The sequence below is a fragment of the Chamaea fasciata genome, unplaced genomic scaffold, assembly GCF_029207755.1.
Source record: "Chamaea fasciata isolate MVZ Bird 193981 ecotype frontalis unplaced genomic scaffold, bChaFas1.0.hap1 SCAF_7, whole genome shotgun sequence".
In the NCBI taxonomy this organism is placed as follows: Eukaryota; Metazoa; Chordata; class Aves; order Passeriformes; family Sylviidae; genus Chamaea; species Chamaea fasciata.
The window spans coordinates 9,506,156-9,530,877 of NW_027094092.1; the positions used below are offsets into that span (position 1 = coordinate 9,506,156).

The 24,722-nt window shown below is 41.2% G+C and overlaps 1 protein-coding gene across 8 annotated transcripts in view; it reads right to left on the bottom strand.

Annotated features, from left to right (window-relative positions):
• The window catches only part of NELL1 (neural EGFL like 1), a 305,479-nt gene that overhangs the window by 271,816 nt on the left and 8,941 nt on the right, over positions 1–24,722 (bottom strand). For 7 of the 8 annotated variants that reach the window (XM_066187494.1, XM_066187495.1, XM_066187497.1 and 4 more), the window contains exon 3: positions 5,839–5,989. In XM_066187494.1, the coding sequence (XP_066043591.1) occupies positions 5,839–5,989 (151 nt within the window). Of the gene's footprint in view, positions 1–2,021; positions 2,111–5,838; positions 5,990–24,722 lie in introns of those variants that run through there. The other variant, XM_066187500.1, reaches the window with a different exon arrangement.

Here is a 24,722-nt window from a genome sequence, read left to right on the forward strand (position 1 = left end):
TCAGTCCCAGGCAGCCTCCACCTTCCCTGCTCCACTGCCACAAGCTCTGGCAGCTTCCCACAGGCCAACAACCATCAAGGCAGGCACTGCCACCCCCTCTCCCTTTCTGGAGACAGCGCCTGGAGCAAAGAGAGCACACAGGCATTGTTACAAAACTGCAAACAAAACTCAAAAAACCACACACAGCACCCAGACTACCATCAACCACGCAAATGAACATTAATAACACGTTGTAGACATCTTACTGCCTTATTAACTAGGGGAGTTAACATTCTAAACGAGCAGCCCAAATTCAGCAGACGGTTTTCAGAAAAGTTACATTTAGTGTAAGTGTGAGACATTCTGGCTCTCTGCCTGTGTCAGAGGGTCATAAACCAATCAAACAGAATAACTCAGCGTGTTGGAGCAGACTCCTGGGGCACCCACACATCCTGATCCTGGCTGACCATAACATTTCTGCACTGTCCAAACTCGGGTTTAAAGAGTTTCAAACTGTCAGCCATTCTGCTCCAATTGCCAGCGTGGTCCAATGAATGCGTTTCAACACCTGGTTATGAGCAGCATGTTAATGCTTCAGAGAGACAACAATTGTCAGCCTGGTGTACATAAAACACCTGCTCTCAGCAGGAAGCCACGGGATGGAAGGTAACTCCTCCAGTTGCAACTGCTCTCTCACAATGCTTAAACCAGTGGAAGATTTATAGAACAGTTCTTCTTCACTTTACTCTTTTGTGTACTTTAACCCCAAGAACACAAGCAGGTGAGCACAATTCTATATGCATTTGCATCTCTAAAGACCTTTTGAGATGGAAAAAAAACGTGTAAATGCATCACATATTTCACACCAGCTCATTAAGAGGGGTGGAGGTAAGGCTCGATCTTTATATTCTCTTTACAGCTTTCCAGTTTAGCAATTCAACATATAAATATTCATAAAGATGTGCCCTTTACCCTAGAAGAAAAAGGTTAATGGATACATCTGCAGAGTTTTTCCTTCCCTTTCTGAATCCTGGGCATCTTGGAATCCAATATGCGTATACCCATCTTGCAGAGAATAATCTAAAACACAGCAGGGAGTAAATCCAATTTTTCAGGTTTACTACTAGGGTCAGAAGTCACTTGCAGAGGCTTCTTTTCATCAGCTAAGTTTCAGTGAATAATTTAACTAGCTCATTACCCCTTTGTGTTTTTAATTAAACATATAACAGCCTGGTAGCCTTCCAGCTGCTATTTGTGAACATACAGCTTTCTATCTGCTCCTCAGGAGGCATTCACAGTGTCACCTGGGGGGAAATATCCAACAATGGACTGGAGTCCCATGCCTGTTTTACCTCCCCACCCAAAACTGACCTGCAAGAAATAGAAGTCTCACTATGAACCTGGCATATTTATCAGAATCCCCCTGGATATTTATATCAACACAGCTTGCTGCTACATAGCAAAGGGGCAGATTTTTAACTCAGTAAAACTGTTTCACCATAGCAATACAATCAGATTACAGGTTTCCAGATATTTGGCGTGGCATAAAGTTTCTGAAGTTCAGGTCCTAGACACAGGTTATAAGCATATTTAAAAAAAAAAAAAAAAAAAAAAAAAAAAAAAAAAAAAAAAAGAGAGAGAGAGAAAACCTAAAGTTTTTAATGCTTCCTGTAAGAAAAATCTTCAGAACAATCATCTTATGACTTGGTCCTTTGTTCCATCATGGTGAAATCTCCCATTATGAAACACTTCAGAAAGAATATTGTTGCAGCAGCCCTCTTGTTAGAGGGTAGAAATGAGCAGAAACACAGGTGTCTTGTTCATCACAGCATGAAAAGGGCCCTGGTTTATTCCCCTTTGCAGCTCAGCCATCTGGACTCCAACCATTTACTGACTCTGGCTGCAGCAAGCTCCTGCTGGAGGTTTCCCTTTCAGCCTCTGACTGCAGGTATCAGTGTGCAGACTCTGACTGCAGGCTTTTACCCAGCTAGACTGTGGCTGCAGGTTCCAACAGCAGGTTCTAACTGCAGCTCCAGACTGACCTCACAGCAGTGATTCTCTCTTGCTCTCCCCAGGATCCCTCTTCTTCATAATCCCCTCATTCCCTCCTCATCAAGGCTCCTCCTCTTTCATGATTTCCCCTTTTTAACAGCAAACTCACTCCCTTTTATCACACTTACCCTTACTGGATATAGCTGTGACTCATCAGGGATGAGGCTGAATTGGATAATTAACACAGCTGTTCCTTATCAGGGGCAACGTCACCTTTGTTCCCTTCTCCTACACATACAGGTACCTGAACATCCTTGCCATATTTCTCCAGATGCTGATCTTGGCCAGTGGTGGAAAAGAACCATCAACATATCCCAAACCCAGAGATTAAACAGCTGAAAGGCAATGCTGATTCCATCTAATTTAAGTTCTTGGGCTCTGGACCATGCAAGGCCAGAGCAGGCAGACAGCTTCAGGTGAAACTGTGTCACATCACTGTTGAAATGAGGAATTCATTGTGGCTGGTATTTTAAATATCTTGATGGCCTTTTCTAAGTGTTTTAGTGGTCTAAAGAGTCAAAGGTTGTGAGCAAAATAGCTCAGAAAACTATTGTGAGGAAGAATTGGCTAGCATGATTTGCTGATCAGGAAAACACTTTCTGCATCCCCAAGTAACATGTCTGTCCATCCTATATTATTTATTATATTTTCTTTCCTAAATCAGTGATAATCTTCAGATTTACCACTGTACTCCAGATAACTATACACACAGTCTGCATAAACTATCAGACTGTCCAATTAGAATTTATCTGCATTAATTAAGATTTCCATTTTCCAAGATTTATTTTAATACATTTGAAGCATGAAAACAAATCATGTTTATCATCATTAAACTGATTCAACAAAATATTAACAAAGATACATTGTCATTATTGCCCTGACCAAATGATGACATAAATTAACAGCAAATTTCATATTGCTACAAAATATCCATTTAGAATAACAAAATATCTATATTCTGTCACTATATCTAAATTACTGACTTCAAGAAAAATTGTATTAGTCTTACTTTATTATCTCCATTTAAGAGCTCCATTCTATGGGAAAACCAAAACCTGCTAAAACTTACTAGAGAAATGAAATTTAAATTAGGCATTCTAATGCATTACTACCGTAGGACAATCATCTCCACTCCATCAAAAAGCAGAATATATACACACAACTTTTCACTGCTTGGAATAACACCCATTTCTCATCTATTAAATCTGTGCACAACAAAAAAAAGACATTTCCCATAGAAATATGAAGTCTGGCATCCACAGCTAACAGAGCTTCTTTTTTTTCACCTGTTGTTGACCTCCTATGTGTTCTGAAGGCTTGAGCTTTTAATTTGGCTGCTTTTGGTATACTGATAAGTTGAAAAAAGCAAGCCTTTAAGTATAATATCTCCTATTTTGCATAAAGAGAAGAAATTGAGAAGAGTTTTTGGGTTTTCCACAGTCAAAACCTATAGTGGTTAAGTAACAACTGTACCCTTACACTCGTTCCCACACACCTTGCTCCTGATGAAATAAAGACACTCTTTATTATCCTCTTTGCAGTGTCTGTTTTCACAGACACAGGGGAAATTGAAAAAGCTTGACCAAAAAAATGGATGTCATCGAGAACAGAACCATGATAATTAGCAGAAGCTTAGTAGGAGCAACAATTATTAAAATGCTTGCCCTGCGATGTGTCTGCACCCATTTCAGTTCCCATGCAAAGCTACAGAGTGAGTGGAGCTGTCAGAGGAACATCAAAAATTATCAACCTGAAAGTTCTGCTATTACAATGACCTAATGTAAGCAGGGTCCTCTTCAGTAGTGTCCCAAATCTTTGTTCTCTACTTCTCATCCATGCTAAAAAGTACTTTCTCCACTGTCATCCACTTTATTAATTTCTGTCATCAGAGACCTGGGGGTCTGAAAGCAGGATCCTTACCAAGGTCTGAGTAGCAACCTGAGAAACAAACATTGGCTCTAAGGGATACACAGTGAGTCCAAAATAGAAGGATAGCCACAGTAACCCACCTGAAGTAACAGCAGTGAAGAGCAACACCAGACAGGCCTGTTCTGACTCCTGCATGGAATTACAGAGACTGAAACTTCCTCAGTTACTACACAGAGCTACAAAGGTTTAACTGAGACCAGCAGGCAATCCTTCAACTCTGTGTATTTTTAAGCAGATGCCATCATTTTAAATATTACAGATAACCTCAGTGCCAGAGAGGACAACAACAGTGTATTTTGTTCAACCAAGATTACTCCTGCATAGCACATCTCCCTACAAGCTTCTGCCTGTCAGAATAGAGGACTCAAGGAGCTGCATTCAGTAGATGCCATATCTAAAAATCCATGTGCCTTGCATTGTATAATCACCACTGCCTGTCTAGTTTGACCTTGGATTTTGCTAAGTGCAGGCATGTGACAGCATTTTTCTGTTCAGTGGCTATCCTCAATGTCCTCTTTCTCAAAAAATAATAAACAAACTCTTAACATGGCAAACTGATCCTGTTAACCTTGACTTCAAACAGCCTGAAAAAGCTTGGAAAAATTGAAAAGTAATGCAAAAGGAATGACAGAGTAAGAGAAGGAGAATGGGAAGAGATGGAGGGAGGGGTCCCTCTATAATGTAAAACAATGTTCTTCTAGACTGAGACAGTGGTCTGAAAAATGAAAAAAGGAATAAAGTAAAAGAAAGACCTATAAGAAAGTAGAGGTTACAAAAAAGTATAGAATAGAGAAATAGCAACGTCCTCCCCTTAACTGGGAAGTCTTATCTGGACATCTCTGCTGTTGCACTGACAAAAGGCATCACTGACAATTTGGTCATGAAGTCACTGCCTTCTCCTTCATACACTTTCTCAACAAAAAGAGAAGAAATTGGGCAAACAATTGAATATCATGCACATGATTAAGGCACATACCAATAGGACTTTTTAAATAGAAATGCTGCAGAATAACTGGTATTAGATTTGAAATGGGAGCAACCAAAGAATATCCCATTACTTGTATTACAACAGAAAAGACCAGCACTAGTCTTTTATGTGTCAAACTACACCCAAAGGTCCTTCAAGACCTAAGAAATTATTTAAGAAGCACTCACAAAGTTACAAATAGGAGACTGTTTGATACAACACACACTTTGAAACGTCAAAACATTGTTGGAACTGTATTATGGACCATAATATAAAGTATATCTTTTTTTGTTACAAACTGATGTCCGCCACTAAAACAGATAATCAAAGAGACCTCTTTTCCCTCCTACACTGAAACCAGAAAAAAAAAAAAAGGGGGGGGGGGGGGGGGGCAGGAAGAGACATACATGAAATAGGATCATTGTGTATTTATGCTGGGAAGAAAACATGCACAGTATTATATGAAAGCACAAGTAGCTTAATTGCTTAATAGCTTAGTTGTTGAATCTCAAAGAAAATGTATTCTTTTATAATGTTCTACAACATAGTGGAGCAAGAAAAGTGCAAGTTTAACTTTCATGAAAAAGCAAACTCCAGAGCACATACAATAAACTAGTCAGGAAAATTGCATTACAAGGTTTGTAACTTCCAAAGTGCATTGCATCTATACTACATTGGCTTTGATCTTTCTGTTTAAGTTATTTTACAGACCGGGATACATAAATAATGAATTCCTCCAGTAACAAAAAAAGAACTAGAGAAAAAGTAGCAAATTGCAAACCATGAAGAAAGGCTCTAACTTGCATGTTAGATTTTACACCTACCATTTCAACACATTGTTCAAACAGACCACTGAGCACTCAGCATCTTTTATGTTGCTACTGCAAGAGAGAGAAACAAATTCCTCTTACCTGTGCTCTAACTCTCGGATGGACAATATAACCCCAGAAGTCGATGCCTTTTGTTGTAGAGTGGCCAGAAAGGTGAACTCACTTTTGTTCCGGAAGAGCTGAATTAACTTCTCACTCACGTGGGGAGCTGCGTGGATTTCTCTTTCTGTATCTAAGAATTTTATTTTTAAAAGGAAAAAGAAAGGGAAATAACGGTCTAGTAAAAATGCTAAGTCAGAAAGATTCAGATAACATTTTTCATTTTCACATCAATATTTTCCATTTCTGAGAGTCATCTGCCATGGTCCACCACTGCATTTTTTCAATGAAAAAACCCAAATGCCATCTCTGTCAGCATGCCCACTTGTCACTTTGACAAGTTCACAACTGGTCAGCTGCTGATTTTCTGATGGATTTCTTGATGGGATGCTGAGCCATTTGTGTCTGCTGCGAGCAGATTAAGTTGCTGTAAATAAGGTGTGCTGCAGTCAGATAAATAGGCCCCTAAATTCTGAGAAATCTGAGGCACTGCCTCTCCCAACACAATTCACCAAGCTCCAGTTTCAGTTTTTACCACTGCCTCTGTTACCACCTGTCCCTCGTACATCACAGGGAACCTGTCCTTGCACAGTGTAAGGCAGAGATGTATTATTGCTAATAATGCTATACGGCTGTGCTCCTGCCTGAGAAATAAATACAAGACATGCTTGCAATCCACGGCTGTTCCAGGGATTTCTCAGTTTAAACAAGCAGAGTATGACAGCTCATACAATATTTATTAAACCACAGCCTGACCAGGCAGATGCAGAAACATTCCAGCCTCGCTAATCCTGACGACGTCCAAGCAGCACCATGTCTTCTCACAGCTGATCTTCTAAGATTCAAATGCATCATCTCCCACCACATTCATTTTTAACTTATCCTTTTATTCACCATGCATTATCATTATGAAAGACAATTAACAACAAAGCAGAGAAATCGTGGCATTTCACCTTCCCACCCATTGCCATGTCTCTCATGCTGGGCCTTTGTCACACATTTGCGAGACCTGAGCCACTTGCAGTTCCTGGATGTCACAACCAATTAGAAACCCTGGGTGCTTGCTTTCGAAAGGTTTTACTGTGAAGCCAAAAATGCTGGCATGAATTCTCAGCTGGTAGAAAACCAGAGAACTCCACTGAATGCTGAGAATCCAGCCCAGCATGCATGATGTAACACACAAAGGAACAACGAAAATTACAATTCAGAATTTCAGTGCAGGGGAAAAGAAAAAAAAAATCCCCAACGCTATAAAAAGGCCCCATTGTGTCATTAAATGAGGCTTTGCAGACAGAGAGGAGAGAGACTGGCTTGGAAAACAACCTAAAACCTCAAACACACAACTACTGAGGGAACACCATGGACTGAAACCAAACTCCAAGGAAAAGGTATTCAAGCATGTTCGGTAATTGGGTTTCTCAGTTTTTCCCGTGCAGCTTAAAGCCCTCCAAATGAGCTTACACACCCAGACTCGTAACATGCTTGCAATCTGAAAGGCTCACTGGTGAAAAGTACTACAGTTAGACATCCAAAATCACTCGTCACAATTGAAAAATCTTTGCATGGGGCTCAAATTCCCCTAAAAAAATTATAATGCCCACTTTACATCAACAAACTATTTATCTGTCCAGTGCCCCTTTTACCACAGCAGAGAACAAAGCTTCCAAGAGCAGAAATCTTCTCCACTGCCATGATATAGTGGAATAGAAGAATAGACAATCCAGCACAGAAGACCAGATGTCTTTATCTATTAGCTTTTGTTATCTGCACCATTATCTTCACCTGCTAGGTGTTATTACTGGTCACAAATATTGTATAGTTTCTTTTTAAAAAGCTGATGCAAGAGATACAAAACTATGTTTCCCACAGACCCATAAATTCACCAATATCCAGTTTGCTATCTACAGAAACAGAAGGCTAGAAGGATAGAACTGGTAGCATGTTCCAAGGCACAAGTAAGACTCAGAGGTAGAACGTCCAAGACCTGACAGATGAAGATGATTATCATTTTTTGAAGGTTAAAAACTTCCATATCTTACAAATTTTTTTTCTTAAAGGTGTTACAGTTACCAGAAATAAAATATGACTTAACAAAGCTTTCAAAAATTCTTTCACATGAAAGCACAGGCAGTGCTGTCAGTGGAACATATATGTTTAAACTTCAGTCAAGCCTTGCAAAGTACAACAGTTTCTCATTATAGGAAGGCCCACATCCCACCACCTATCCATCAAATTTTATACAAATTTTATACAAAAAATATAGGGCTTCTTACTCAGAATCATCCATGGTTCATCAGTGCACTGACAACTTCAGTTAGAAACATACTTCGAAATATTCTGCCATTCTCTACCACCTTTTCATAGATAAGAGTATACTAAAACAACATGAAACACGGATATTTGTTCTCTGTTGATCAAAACTGGTAAGATCCAAAGTTCTGAAATTCCAGAGCATTGGGTCAAAACTACTGGGGGACAAATAGTATTTACAGACTGTTTGCAACACCATGCTAGCATAATTGGTACAAAGGAGGTTATATAACCAGGCTTTTAGAAATCAACAAACTTTTAAGTACAGTGCTATGTACTTGGGGAGCAAGTCCAGTCATTACCAGCACCTTAGGACATCCCTACTGCAAGCCAGGTGAAAAATTTACATGATGCAAAAATGCCTCTAGCAATGCTGCTTTCCACAGCCTGATCTCAGTAACTACAAGACGGACTTTCCCCGCTGCTTCCATGGTGAGATGGTAAATGCAGCTGGACTGGTAAGCTGAGCAGACCAGCAAGGCTGGTGGGGACCCAGAGGGCACACAGCCTGGGATTCCGGAGCTGAGACTGCCCCAGTGCCCAGCACAACCCGGGCTTGCAACCTGGAACTCAAAGGCTGGGAAGGAGGAGTTTTGAGGACAGCCCAGTGTTACTTTTATCTTCTTTTTCCTGCCAGAGTTGGGATTAAATGCTCGAGATGGTGTTTTGTGTTTGGATGTTTATTAATTATTATCTACATTACAGTCTCACAAACAGTGAGTTCTACAGCACTTCCAGCTAACGAACTAAAAAATGGCCCCTATCTCTCTCTTTACAAGGCCTTTTAAGGATAAACTGCCCAATTAAGAAATGACACCTCAATTATTTTTACTTTTAACCCAATAACCAACCACCCATGGCCCGCAATGCGGACTTCTCTATCCAATTACAAAATACCACCCAGACCCATGAAGAAGAAGGTGAAAAAGAGGGACTAGCCTACAACATAAAACCTCCATCTAGCTTTATATATATATTACTATATTCTAAAACCTTAGACTTAAGTTTTCCACCCTGTGATATTACACACTTCTATTCAAACTACACACCCATAATCCCAGTGCTGTCATTCAATTTTGGAAGCCTTTTCCACGGCCTCAGGTGAAATGCAGTGTTTTCCTGGGGGTCAGTGCCTTACAGCACAGAAAGTCTAAAATTCTCATGCCCAGGGTTCCATCAGCCCAGCTCCTGTCCCCATGGCACAGCCCTCCACACCTCTCAGGCAGTGTCTGCCCTCACACACACCTTCCCCAGGAACGTCGTGTTTGTGTTTTCCTTGATTTCTGCAGAAAACACCATACAAATGAGCTGGGAGTACAACCCATTCAGAATAAGAGCCTTCTATTTTCAGGTAGATTTTCACACCTCAAAATGAAAAAAAAAAAGGAAGAAAAATTGAGAATACACACACCCCCTCACCACAGGTGCCTGAAAGGCAAAATACTTTTTATGCTCTCTATAAAAATAACTGTCTGCTTGTAATGAAATGTCATATTTCCTACATAATATAGAACAATATAGGTTTATACAGCAATCTTCAGTGAAACATCTCTTCATGCTTGAATGATAATGCAATCTCAGCAAAATAAACAAACACAGATACGACTTTCATATGCCCTTCTATGTGATTATATTTTCTTAATTTGAAATAGTGACTGTCTGGAGGGTTTTTTAAAGCATATCAGAGTGTTTCTAAAATTAAGTGAGGAAAGAAAGAAGGCATACTCAGTCATTTGCAAGTCCAAGAGACAGAAATCATCTCAGAGATCAGGTAAAGGCAACTTTCTACTTTCAGCAGAAAAAAAGCACAAGACACACCTATGTCAGAGAGAGCTTATGTGTTCCTTGATTTTAATTCTCTTTTTTTTTTTAAGCTGTGGGTCCAAGGAAGAAGCATCAAATAAAAACCAATGGTCCAGTATGCCAGAACAGAAAACAATAATCATTTAGTTACTACCATCCCGCCTCCCTGGCACCATCTCCCCCACAGCCAAGGATGCCACCTTGCCTTCTCCTGGATGCCTTGTCCCCTGAGAGCCCATTCAGCCCCTGACCAGCACAGCCCTGCCAAGCTGTCTAAGGTTGCAATATGCAACCAAAAGTGTGTATTCTATTTGCTATCTGTTGAAACTGGCTGGGGAGGTGTTTTTCTTTATCTCCTCTATGACCCATTCCTCATAATTCCGGGGGGAAGGGGGCTGATGCCTGCTGTCAATGGGCCAGCTGTTAAAACCAGGTGGGGCAGTGTTCTTTATCTCATCCAGGACCCATTCTCACTCCAGGGATATCTGCTGTTAATGGGCCATCAAGGCTCACTGCATGACTGACACAATTACATCATCCCATTGGGAGAAGCTCCACCCAGGGGGAGGAGCCAAGCATTCCTACTTGGATAAAACCTGGATAAAAGATTCAGAACACCAGGACAGTCTGTTTTCCACTTTTCTTCCCGGAGGAAGACTGGATGCATCTCACCACCACTGGACCCTTCTACAGAATCATCTCTACTCCAACAGAACCACATCTGTCACTCCAGGAGGGTTTATTTGGACTGCTCCCAACACCCTGACCAAGAGGGTGTCAGGTCGTGTTCTGACTCTGTCAGTGCTTCTAGGACTTTTTTTCCATTTGCCTGGTTTTTCGTTTGTTTGGGTTTTTCTTTTTTTACTACTACATTTGTATTTTTTAATATTCCTAGTAAAGAACTGTTATTCCTATTCCCATATCTTTGCCTGAAAGCCCCTTAATTGCAAAATTACAATAATTCAGAGGGAGGGGGTTTACATTCTCCATTCCAAGGAAAGCTCCAGCTTTCCCTGGAAGACACTTGTCTTTCCAAACCAAGATACAAGCCAAAAAGAGCTGCAAGAGGAAGCAGCACCCAGGCCTGCCCTGACACAGGGGCTCAGCACCTACAGCACAGCTCTGGCTGCAGAGCACACCCACACCACCCTGCCCTACACCCTGAGCCACACAGAGAAATTTTACCCACAGCTGTAACTACTTACAACACTCACCACCAGTACCTTCCAAGGAAGTCTCAAAATTTTATTTTAGTGTAGGTGTTTTCTCACTTCACCACAAAACCAAATGAATGGCGATGCTGCTCTGGGGCCAGTGGTGTTAGTACAAGCTTTACCTCACACATATGAACTGTTCAGGTATTTCAGTGCACACTAACCCTAAATGCCAAATGGAATTAGGTACAATAACTCAGGATCAGCATCGGTCCCTAGCCACCCTGATTTAGACCCCCAAGTCATATCTTCCTGTGTGGATTCAATGCTCTATGCATCACCAGCTCTAGCAAGTAAAAATTAAAACCTCAGTCTTCTGCCATGTGCAACCCTGAACACATTAGAGGCCCCAGATAAGAGAAATGGAGGAGTTGGCATCAGCTCCATTAGAAACAGAGCAAGAAAATCACCACCACACAGAAGCAAACAAAATGAGTTAGAGAAGGAAAAGGATAATGCTAGAAAAGAAAGAAATGTCTTGCCAAGTTCCCTTAGACAGTGACAACAATGCACTGTACAAAGGGAAATACATGACCATTTGGGATGGAATTTTAAGTGATGAAAAACGTTCACCAGTTGTTAAAAGCCATATCCCAATCCATCTGGGGAGTAATTTTTCATTAATATATGCCTCCATCAGAAGAAAAATACTAGAATTCAGTTCTGGATCAACTCATTTTCTAAAGCAATAGGTACATTTTATCATTCACTAGCCTGCTTGAATACCTTTTACTTCCCTTACCAGAGAACATACTGCAGAACACATTGCTATATTGGTAACTTCAATCATTTTAAAGCTATTTCCTTCAACATGCTTTCACTAGAACCTTTGAACAGTCACCCTGGACAAGCAAGTAGAAATTAATCCTGCAACAACAGAGAATCTGGATTTAAGCTATAGCAATTAAAGAATTGAATATTACAGCTTTTTGGCTTTTACTTTGCTATGGGCAAAATCCAATAAAACTGAAAACTGTATTTAAAAAAACAAAATAAACAAAAAAATCACTCCAATGTCCCCCCTTTTTTTTTAATTCACCAGATTTACAAAAATGAAACCAAGATTAGAAGGATGATCCAAAACTAGCAACTCTCAGTGTAGGCAGATCCTAACAGCTGCTGAGGATGAAAACACACAACAGCATCACAAAAACATTCCTGCTCACTGAAGCAGGTGCTTCACCAAAGCCTCTGAGCCAAGTGGGATCCAGTGCAGTGACTCCCTTCCTGCACACTGGTCTCACAAAACATCTTTTGAAGAACTGGTAAAAACAAAGAAAACACACCCCACCCCACCCCCCCCCCAAAAAAAAAAAAAAAAAAAAGCAAAACACCAGTAATAAATGCCTATTCCCACTCACTTCCACCCTTCTAAGAGCACTCCTCAGTCTAAACAGATGCAAAAAGCACCAGAAGGATGATAATGCTAATTATGGGAATCTTCTCCAAAAAGAATCATTTCACTGCCAAGCAGAGGAATACTTCAGGTACTTGTCCTTCCCTACCTATCAAGGGCGAAGTAGATGTCTGCAGATACCACTTTTTTTTTTTTTTTTTTTTTTGAGCTATGGAGATAAATTCACATAAATTGCTCTTTATATGCTAAGAAAATCGAAGACTTCACAACATGCTCCTGTGGCAGGAAAAGGCACAGAGCCATGTACATCCCCCAGAGCACTTCGGGAGCTCAGTTCAGGCATAAGCACTAAGGCTCCAGACAGCCCACACCATGCTGCAGAGGCCCACCTGCCTGCACTGCTTCCACCCAGGCTAAATGATGGGGTTCAACAATCTAGGGGTACTGCCAATGGATAATAAATGTAAATTTATGTTAAGCTGGCACTCTGTAGCTCTCTGAGGCCCCTGCACTGCAACAGCAGGGACCAGGATCACCTGTTCTACCTGCCAGCAGCCCAAAGAGAGGGGTCAAAACACCTCACCCTCCTCTGAAAAACTATGCTACCAGGGAGGCCCAGAGAGACCATGTTGCATTCTCATAAGCATGTCTCTGCTTCTGAGTATTCTCACCAGCAGGAAAAGACACTGTAAATGTTCTTGCCTTGCTAGTCCCACTCAGAGTCAGTAAATGAACAGTAGGAAATCATGTTCAACAGCACAGCTTTCTAAATTATGATTATTCATTGTAAATCACTTCTTACATGTTGCTTCAAACACTGTTTCTGAAGAATGAGATCCGTCTGCAGTGCAATGCTTGGTGATTTTAATATGCAAGCCTCCTACAGAGATGATGTCTCATTTTAATTATTGTTTCGGTTTAATGGGTTTTCATTAAATTAGAGGATGGAGCAATTACCAGGGTGAACAGTTAATGTCACAAAGGTAAGTTCCCATGACTATACAACAAAAGCAGTTCCGCTAGAGAAGGTGGAAAAATAGCGTAATTCAATGTAAAGTCTGCTTTCGCATCATGCAAAACTACCCCTGGCTATATATGTGCTCATTTATTGCTGTCATTTTGATATACATGTTTGTAAACTAGTTTACAAATAGGTCTCTCCTAACAAAATTCATCTAGCATTTAAAATTATATATGCACATAAATAAAAATTCTTCCAGGAAGCCATTGCAAACCCAGTCCTAAAACTCCAGATGCCAGGGGCAGGAGAATTTTGAGTCACTGAAGAAACCAGAGAGTACTTTTCAAATCCCAGTTTCTCCTCAACCACTAATTTAGCTGACGTAGTGGCTTCATATCAGACTCTTGACTCCTTGAAAATTGCCTTGACTTGAGCACCAGCTAGAGAGACCACACTCATGTTAATTAAGTAGATGTCAGAGAGTCTGAAGTCCTTTGTTTGCTTTATCAGTGTTTCAAACTGAACCATGGCAATGGAGTACTCTGGAACAAACAGCGCAGCAGATCCTGCCCAGGACCTGGAAATGAACGTCAGCCGAGAGTGAAGGCAGACAGACACACGTGCTTCTGCAGCCCCAGCCAGCCAAAGGCGCCCGACCTGGCAGAGCAATCACAGTGGCAGGAAGCTGTAGTAAAGCCTGTATCCAGAAAATTCGTATGGGCCTCCTACCTCCAGGGCTTTTTCCTTGTCTTTTCCACCCACGTGGGCAGAATGATTGAGGAAAAGCACTGGAGTCGCCTCTCCAGCAGCAGGCAGAGAAGCAGCAGCCTGGTTACGCTCAAAGCCCCGCAACTGACATGGTCATCACACTGATGCCTTGGGAAGGCTGACCTGAAACAGAGACTGCACAGAGCCACAGAATAAAGTAGGTATTTATTGAAAGGACTCCAGGGTACACCTTGGGCAGGACAAGAGCCTGATCAGGGCCACAGCCAGGGTAGACCCAAAATGGTCACAAAATGGACAACTGGTCATGAGGCCTTACATTTTTATAAGTTTTGGTCCATTTGCATATTGGGGCCTAATTGTCCAATTCCAGCTTCAGGTTGTGAGGTCCCATCCTTCCTGTTCCTCCCTCCAGCCCTCCAGTGTTTGTGCTTTTGGGCCTGAAAGTTGCCCTTGGTCTTCAGCAGGAAAGAGATTTGTTTTGTCTCCCTACTCTGTGAAGAGATCTTACCAGCACTTAATATGAGGCTCAGAACTGCACCCCTGGGCAGCACAGAATGTGAAAAACATGAAACCTAAAACTTAAGGCATCAAAACCAACTGGCTGCTGCTGTGGACCAAAATCAGACACCTGCAGTCAGCCAAGGGCCTTTGGAGCAGGTTTCCTGCTGCCAAAAACAGACACCACCTTGCTGAGGCCAGATATCACCTGTTACTCAAGGCAGCTACTTGAACTTATTTCAAGTATTTTAAGCAGCTGCTGAGCTCGTCTCCTCAAGTAGGCTCCGTGGCTTCCTCAAGGGATTCATGCTGAAATCAAGACTGTTTACAAATGGTTGATCCCTTAAATTAAATGCTTTGTTGAAATGCTCCAGAAGTTCACTATCACTAGAAGCACATAATCTGCTCTTAAATCATGTGAGTTAATCAAATTACATGTGTTGTTAGTTAATTAGTTCAGGAGTCGCTGATTGTATCATCTTCTCCACTGTTTACCAACATTAGATAAGGTTATCATGTTGCTGTGCCTATAATGATTGCTCTTTGCCAGTTTGGAAAATAACAACATTTTAACAGAAAGAACATGGACTTAAACCAGCAACACTGTGAACAGAGCCAGTGGCAACACTGGGAAATTGCAATAATTGCCAAGAACCATCCCCAGTGTGCTATCCATTTTGCAGGAGTAATACGGGCCACTCCAGGGATCTATTTCAAGAATATATTAAATACTAACGTCACACACAAATAATGAGCTACTCAAAATATGGCTTCATGCAAAAGCAAGCTAAACAATTTTTTCCTCCTCTTCTACAAAGTATTTTCAAGTATGCTTGAAGTCACACAAAAATATTAGAGATTGCTTTTAAAAATGGTAATATACCAAAACTTGACAAAACACATTCTGCATTTGTTTAAAGGAAACCCCTAGAACCAAAATTCAGACACAGAAGACAAGTTTTGCAGATAACTACTAACTGTAGGTTTGGTCTTATTTCCTCCCACTGTAACTCCAAGTGTGTTTGTAGTCCAGAAATAAAATATAAGGTTAACAGAACAGAGAGATTGTTCATATTTTTGAGCAGAATGTAATAATTCTGATTTCTCATTTAGCACTCTTTTTCCTTCCAGGTAATAATAAGTACTGCTCATAATTTATGGCAACAATATTAAAAAAAAAAAATCACAAATACTGCTGAAGTGCTTTATGATTCCTAAGTTTGCCATGAATTTAAGAGATACAGTCAACAAATAACCCATTTCAAAAAAAAAAATTAAGATCCAAATTCCACTGCAGCAGGAGGGAAGCTGAATGCCTAAATTACTCTGACTTTGTTGAAAATCCCAGTCTAACTTCAGTGAAGCCATACAGAAATTAGAATTTGCCTCTCTGGTGAAAACCTGCATTCTTACATGTGTAAACCAAAACACGACTTGAAATAGTTCATTAAAAGGGAAGTTTCAGCTAAGCGGAAATCTGACTGGGTTTCTTCACTGTGGAGAGAGGTTACCATGCCTAATGCAGCTAACAGACCTGGGTGTGCCTACACACAGGTTTTAATTTCCAGTTGTTTTATCATATGAATAATCCAACTAAAGACAATGAAATTATCCTTGAAGTTTGAAGCAAGCATATGATGAAGTGTTCTCTTGGTTCAAAAACTCTCAAAGACTTGACGGTCTAAATAGTTTTTTAATTACTTCTAAAGCATAGGTCATGTATTGCTGAAACGGTATGATTTCAGGGGGTTTTTATACTCTATATATGATTTATACAAGCATTAAACAACATGTGTTTCATGAACTAATTCTCCCTTTTGCTTTCTTTCCCTGAGGAAAAAAAAAATCACTTCCATGTTATTGCTAAAGCAAATTAAATCCCGGGTGTCTGTTTTATTTATTAACTGCATGATAATAGCATGAAGTATTATACATTTTTCAGAGCCCTTCTCTACTGAAGTATAATTTCTGCTGTCAGCCTCTTTACATTTAGATTCAATATTCTAGATGTCTTTGTTTCTTGGAACATACATGGGCACACATTTATATTTTCTCCCAAAATAAGTATAAGCGCCATTGGTGAAGTGTTTCACAACACCCACAACAAAGAACCATAAATAACTAACACACTTAGTCATTCTCCACGAGTTTTACATAATTTGAGAGATTTAATAATTTCTTTTAAAAAGTCACAATAATAACTGTTTTATCTTTTTACACCATAATTATGATTTGGACCATTGCTTTTCTTATTTCACCCAAGCATACCACAACTCATGAATAAAATATGACAACTTTGATAGCATCCATTGCTGTGGGTTCATCCGTAACAAGAAACGTGATTGGGGTACTAAGAGCTCCCTTTTTCTCCATAAGCCTTTGTTTCTGAAAATAAGCTTTTATTTAAATAGAACTGCCTCGTGTCCCCCTCCTTTTCTGCATTTCTCGCCGTTAGCAGTAACACCAGCAATAATGTTTACTTTTTTCTTTAATGATTACATTTTAAAGTGATTGGGATGGCACAAAGCGAGGTGGGCAGAATATCCCATCCGAAAGCTGGCACTCACAAGACATCAAAAAACACTAAAAGCAACCCCAGTATCAGAGAACAAAAAGCTAAAGCAGAGGACATGACTTAAATATGTGAGAAATGCTATTAGAAATGTGAAACTCTTTTTTTTTTTTTTTCTGGCTTCATAATTAGTTACAGTGAATGAAATCTAAATTTCTTCCACCATTTCCCAAACAAGATAGCTGTAACTAATACTGCAGGGTCCTCTTACCACAGCTTGTCAGTACATTCCCTGAAAAGGCAGGCTTGGGATAAGTGCAATACATGAGGTTTCCAAATCATCATTTACCAAATTATTCTAGAAATATCACGTTTTAAGGCTGTGCTGCTTCACTTTCCAAACAGCATGATGAGCATCTGTGGAGACCTCCACAGACCAGGAAATATCATGACACATACACACACACAAACCCCACTCTCCTCCCACACATCTTGGCTTTGTTATTATCCTCAGTCCCCAGGAAGAGGCTTTAAAATTTCAGAATTATTGTTCATAGTGAGCTGAAGTAGAGAGAGAGAGACAGAGGCACATGTGAATGCCATCTGCAAACAGTCCATTTTAGAAGCAACAAGTATTTAAACTCCAAGTTTTATATGTGTTTAACTCTTAAAAGATCGCTGCTATGTTCCAGTTCATAAAAAGTTTTTTAAAAAGGAAAAAAAAAGACATAAAAGAAGGGGGCTACACAATACTGAGCTAAGCTTTTCAACACAAATTTATCTCCTTTGGAAGTGTCTGTTCCCACAGATGCCAAATGGAAACCTCAGAGCTTTTAGAGGGAGGAGTCACCTGTGAGTGAAAGGGAAGACAGACTCTAAAACAGCCCCTGCAGCTACAGTGATCCTAAACTATTTTTCCTATTTACAGTACGGGGGACCCACAGCAAACTCGGCTGTAATGTAAGAAACATTACCACAAAGGAGGGAGGATGGGGGACAGAAAAGCTGTATTGAGAGGCTTTTAGGAAGCAAAACCAATTCTGAGCTACACTGCTTACTGCTCTAAAATAGTGATTCACAGATCCCTGTCATCAGAAATACAGGACCAACTCTGCTCTTTTAGCAGACAAGCAACCTATAACTAAGGATATCATCCCATGTTGCAGCGGGCATCAGGTACCAAAACCAATTTTTGCCCATTCTATAAAAAAAATAAAAACCTAATGCACTCTGTATCCTTGGATAGGCCACAAAAGGCAAGGCAATCACATGATATAGCACCATAAAACCAGCACGAATACTTCATGCCATCTATGTGGTGAAAATGAAAAAGTAACAGAGAAAACGTCCCCCATTGTGCATCATTTATACACCCACACTGCAGGATTATTCTAGAATTTGGCATAGAACAAGTAGATTGAGATCTCAAGTAGCATCAAATCTTTATTCTTAATAAATAGTTCAAGACAGCAGGATTTTTCACCACAGGAAATGGTCCATGCCTGGCTCCTTCATTAGGTCTGGTTGTATCTGCCTTTGTGTACTTCTTTAAGGTGCAAAATCTTAAAAAAAACCCTTGTGAAAGTAATTTCATATAACACCACCTCCTTTCAGGCAAAAGATGTAGCTGCATTTAGAAGTAATTTAATCAAGTAGGCCGAATGTAAATATTTTTCTCAGTTGTTAACAAGATTCTACTAAAATTGGTTTAAAATCCAAGATATCACCACCCTTGTGGTCAAAATACACGACAACAGGCCACTTTGTTTCATTGCCTAGAGTAAGAACCCAATTCTTTGAGCACTGCTTTTCCCATCCTCTGCATTTCAAGCAGTTTTAGCTCAGCAGTACCCTAGTAATGCTTCACTTCTGCCCTCTTCCAGCATCCATCCAGCAACCCAGAGCTGCAACACGAGCTGCAGGGGCTTGGGCAGGATTCTTTAGCCAGGACCACTCAGGGACTTGCCCCAAGGCAGCACCATTCACCTCTGCTTCACCCCAACTTCCCACAGCTCTGACAAGCACGTGGGCCCACCTGACAAGAACATTCTTACTCTGCTTTAATACCCATTTACCAAACAAGGAGCTAATTACAGTATGATGTGACTTAAGAGTACCCATTTGCCAAAATCTCTCAAGGAAAAAGACTGTTTTTGTTGTATTCCTATTCTGAAGAAGATACAAGACACACTCAAACTGTTAGTCTTACTTTTACTGAGTGCCTTTCACTGTAAGGACCTGGCTGCTCACATGGTGTAGAACACTGTTACTAGCAGAATCAGAAACTAATTTCTGCATCGCTGTCTCAGTCCGTTAAAAAGCAAAGAACTTTTCTTTCTTTTCTGCTTATCTTCATGACAGGACTTTGTCAACAGGTTGCCAGAAGCATTCAAGGCTTTTATAGCACACTACAGAAGTACTTATCCCACTTTCCCCTCTGTACTTACCATCGTGGCAAATGAAGATAGACAAGTAGCACAATTATTGTCTCCCAGGAAAGCAAAAATAACTGTCAAAGGCAGAGGCAATGTGTGCCCAGAATTCTCTCCTAATCATTACAGACATAACGGGAAATCCAAAAACATGTCAAGTAACGGAAGGCAGCATGACAGCATTCAGGACAGGGGGAAGAAAAAGTAGAAATTGGTCACTGTTGTCTAATGTGACTAGGTTTCTATTTTAGTCTACACTTACTTGAAAGCAGGAGGCAGGGGTGTTTTAAACTTGAGAATATTGAATGAGAAACTGTGAAATTATTTACAAGCTATACTTCTATATCAATATGCTGGAAAAATTTTACACCTAGACAAGTTTCTAATATAATTCAAACATTAAACAAGAAACAGCCAGGACAGGATGGGTATGTAAGAGGATTTTAAAAACTACCTCTGGGAACTGACAAAGTTAATAGTAGTTTATGTATCTTCAAAGCCTCCAAGCATTGTTTAATAATTATGTCTCAGGTGATCTTTAATTTCCTCTATTGAAGATAATTCATCTCACTCAACCCCTCCTAGCCCATTGTATTCAATTCCAGATTATTTCTCTGTTCTGAAAATGGTTTTTGCAAAGGAGAAAACACACACTTACACTAACCACTTAACTGAAAGAAAAAATTGCACTGTGTATACAAAACACATTAAAAGATTAGCTATATTAAAATATATAAATTTAATTTATAAGTTAGGCAGACGTTCGAATTAAAGTATCACAGGAAATCCTTGCTCAACCCTCTGGGGATGAATATCCCAAAACCTTTCTTAATTATAAGATCACAGAGTCAGTGATCACAGATCATAGTCAGTGCACAAAGTAAACAAAAAAAGCAAAGGACAAAAAAAAATAAAAACTATTTAACAAACAAGGGTCTTAAGTTTTGCTTTATTTTTATTATTCAAGGCTCACCTTGAACAGTAAATCCACCATATTCAAATCCTTCTCTGAAAGCAGAACACACCATGACCAAGCTAATTATTCCAGCACAGTATTTGAGCCTCCTACAAATATTAATGAATTCTCCATACCACTGTTGTTAGAGGAAAGGGCATTAGCACCTCGATTTTACAGGTGAACAACGCAGCAAAAGTAAGGTTCTAATTCACTGATACAAACTCCCACATTATCCAAGCTGCATCCTCCAAAAACACTTTTTAAATATAAGCACACATCATGGGTACTTGACAGCAACACCAAACTCAGATTTCCTGTGCTTTTCCTGATTGCACTGCCTCGTACCATAAACCTTTACCTAATTCTACTCTCCTGGCCCAAAGCTGCAGTCTTTGCGCTCCCCATCCAGACCACAGCTCCGTGCCTCGCTCTCCAGGCTGCTTCACCCAACTGCTGTGCAGGGGAAAGCTTCCCTTACCATGCTCTTGATCCCTGCACCTCTCTCCTTCCTTCCTCAAGTTAAAGTCCTTGTATTGTCCTTGGCACAGTTTTCCTGCCTGGCCACCACCTGCCTCCTTCTCGGCCTCCAGCTCCTCCACACAGCTCTTTCTCCCCTCCCTATGCCCATCTGAGGCCATTTCCTTGCCCTGCCTGCCAGAGCTCACCTCACCCAGCTGCATCCACCAACGTGCCCAGCACCAGCCTGCACATCCTAACCACATCACTGTCACTTCCTCACTCACTCCTTGGCACTGGACTTCCAGCTTTAGGTCCCTCTCATTCCCAGCTTCTGCAGAGGGAAGGGGTGAAAAGCAGGGAAGGAAGGGGTGAATAGCAGGACAAGCACTCAAGATCCCAAGAAGAGATCAAGGCCTGGTGACAGACACAAGCCCAGAAACCATCTCCATCAGAGATGGAGATTCATCAAGTCCCAGTTTCCTCCATCCTGCTGGGTGCAGCCAGCCCAGCTGTTGGCATCCTATTCAAATTCTTATTTTAGCAGTGCTTCACACAGCAGCTCTGACAAAGGGCTGACACCTCCAGGATGGTGGGCAGCTGCCACAGCTCCTAAGCACCAGGCTGGAGCTTGGAAAAATAGGGGAACACCTCAAGGGATGAGTGCGGAGCACCAGTGAGGATCCCACTCTCCAAGGGATGGGCTAGGCCCTATTTCTTACAACCCCACAAGGCTCTACCATGGGGACAGACACACACTGGCAGAAGAGGTGTCTGTGGTTGCCTTGCAAGCCAGCCAGCCCTGAAAGCAGGTCAGCTTTGAGTAGATCACCAATTCTGCCATGCCCAGGTGAGGGGGGGATCCTCAGAAGGGATACCTCAGTGGAAAGCCAGGAGAAACAGCCGAAGTTAAGCACCAAGGAATGCTACCACACCTGGATGTTACCACATGATGGGGGCAAGAGGCTGATCCACACCTCAAGTGTCAAGGTGTTTTTATTGACACATACAAAGGCTTTTTGTCAAAGGGAGCTGCCTCTCCTTCATGAAATCCCAGGACAGGCCTCCCACAGGCAACACAAGGTAAACCCCCAAAGTTACCCACTCCTGGCGGGCAACCTGCCAATCCTCTGGTAGGAACCAGAACAGGCCTACACAGCATGACACATCAATGGCAGAATACCTCACTCTGACCTCTAAAAAATAAAATAAAAGCTCAAAAGTTCAAGGAGCTTGCAGGGTTTCCACAAAGATGAACCTCTGTGATGAGCTGCAGGACACCTCTGTGAGCGGACAGACTGCTGGTTCTGGCCAGCCCCACCTCAGAGAACAGCCCAGCCCCACAGCACAGTGTATTTTAAAAGGGGGAAAAGAAAAAAATTTTGTTCGGCTGGAGGGGAGCAGCTGCACAGGCACAAGTCCAAGGGACAATGGGCAAGACCCGGTGAAAAAAAAAATAAAATAAAAAACAGACATTCCTTTCCAACAGTGCAAGGGTCATCAGCTGCTTTGCCAACTGTCCCAAAGCACATGAAGGAGAGGGCTGCCAGCAGCCTCAGGTGTGCCCAGAGGCTGTGCCCCAAAACCCCAGCATTCCCACAAGATGGGACATTTGGATACACATCATGGACAAGGTACTAGAGCTACTCTCTCCCACGACAGCTGAAAGCAGAACTAAGATTTCCAGCCATCAAGTTGTGCCTTCCTAATTTTTCTGCTGCTGTAAGATTTCTGCTCTGTAAAAACAATACTGCTGATAGTTAATATTTGCTATAAACATAGCAGGAGAGATACCACAAAAAGCAATGACTCTTGTCTCATTATCTCACGTAAAGAGGGACTGACGCCTGAATTCCAAAATTAAAGTTTATCTCACCTACTCACTGCAGACCTCCCACCACCTGCCCCAGGAAGAGTAATGGCATGTTTCCTCCCTGAGCTGTTATCTGCTCCCTCTCATCCTGTCCCTGGCTATTTTCTGAGCTCTGGAGCTCACACACCTTGCACATTATGCTGGCATAACAGAGTTTAACACTTCAAGTGGATTAAAACCTTGGCCATAGCACCCAGGCGACTGCAGGTGAGAAGTTCAGCACAGATGGACAAAAGCAGCAGCCTTCACCTGGACTTGGAATTCAGCGAGCACAGCTCAGCACTGGGCTGCTGCCCCAAACATATTGCCAGGGCACAAGAAGCTTATCCTGAAGTCTGTCCTACCAGAATCATTCCTGATAAAAAGGGTATGTGTGCCCACTCTTGATGACAAGCTCAATTTAGGCAGTTGTTCTTATCCACCAGTCTCAAAACATGACAAAGTTGGCCAGCATTCAAACTTCTTTAAGTTCAGCACTTGCAAAATCTGAGATTCTTGGAGTGGAATCTGGAAACACTTCTACTCTCTAAGTGAGGAATTAGTCTAAAAAAAGACAGGACTCATAAAACACTGAAGGAAAACACCAACAGAGAGGATTGCACTTCATCTGGAAGCTCAAGAGTCTTCTGGGAGGCACCTCTACCCACCTTAGAAGTGCAGCTTTGATCTCTCTTTTGGCCTGAAGCAGGACAGTCCTTTTGTTTCAGGAACTCAACAAGTTTCACTCCTTTTCTCACAAAAACATCGCCTTTCTCTGTGCTTTAAGATACTTGTTATTCTTTCACCTTTCCTGTTGAAGTTATGACAGCACAAAAAAGAACTCAGCAGTCTCCAGTACAAAGTGGGAATAAGGAGCATGACTGAATTCTGTGCTGCAAGAGCTCCAGGCCAGGTGTTTCTCTTAAAAATCCAGTGGCTCCTAAATACAAGTCAAGAAACAGTCAAGAACAAAGCACTGTAGATCTCCAGACTCTGAAGTGTACTCGGTGGTTTCCTTTGCTGAGTGCTAAACACAATGTATACACAGTAAAAAGACCATTCCTAATTTAAAGGCTAAGTTGAAAAAATAGTGCCAGATTGCTAGGAAAGAAAACAGGAAAGCCTTAATAAACTTTTGGGGGCTGGGGGAAGCTGTTTCGTAAGTAAAAGCTTTAAGTCTCTGTTAGCTCAAAAGAGATCTTGCAGGGAGAATTAAAAAGAAATAGGCATAGCTGACAGGTTGTAAAAGGAATAAAATTTTACTTCCACAACAAGAACTGAGCATGGAACAGAAGTTAGACTGGTTAAAGCAATCACATAATTCAACAGCTAGGCTAAAAATTGGTCCTTCTCTACTTAGAAACAAGACGACCAGTTAACACCTTCTTGCCTTATTTACCATCAGAGCTTTCCTCTGCCACTGAATGAAGATCATGACAAGTCAAAGTCAGGACAAGCCCTACTTCCCTGCTATCTGAAACAGAGAACAGGACTGAGCACCATCAAGGAAGCCATAGCTCAGGATCTCTTCGTGTACTACAATTTACAGAATAATCCTGTTCTGATCCTGTACACTTTTCATGCCTGTAAGATACTATTTGTAGATGTCTTACACTCAGTGTTCTTAAGACATTATTGTAAGGCATTAGGTGGAAAGTTCATACTTTAAACGTATTTCTTTGAGGCAGATTTTCCACCTGCTCCTAGAACCATTTCCTTGAATTCATTGGCCTCCTGGCTGGAGCAGAGAAGATGTGGCTCAGACATCAGGGTCTTGGGTGCCC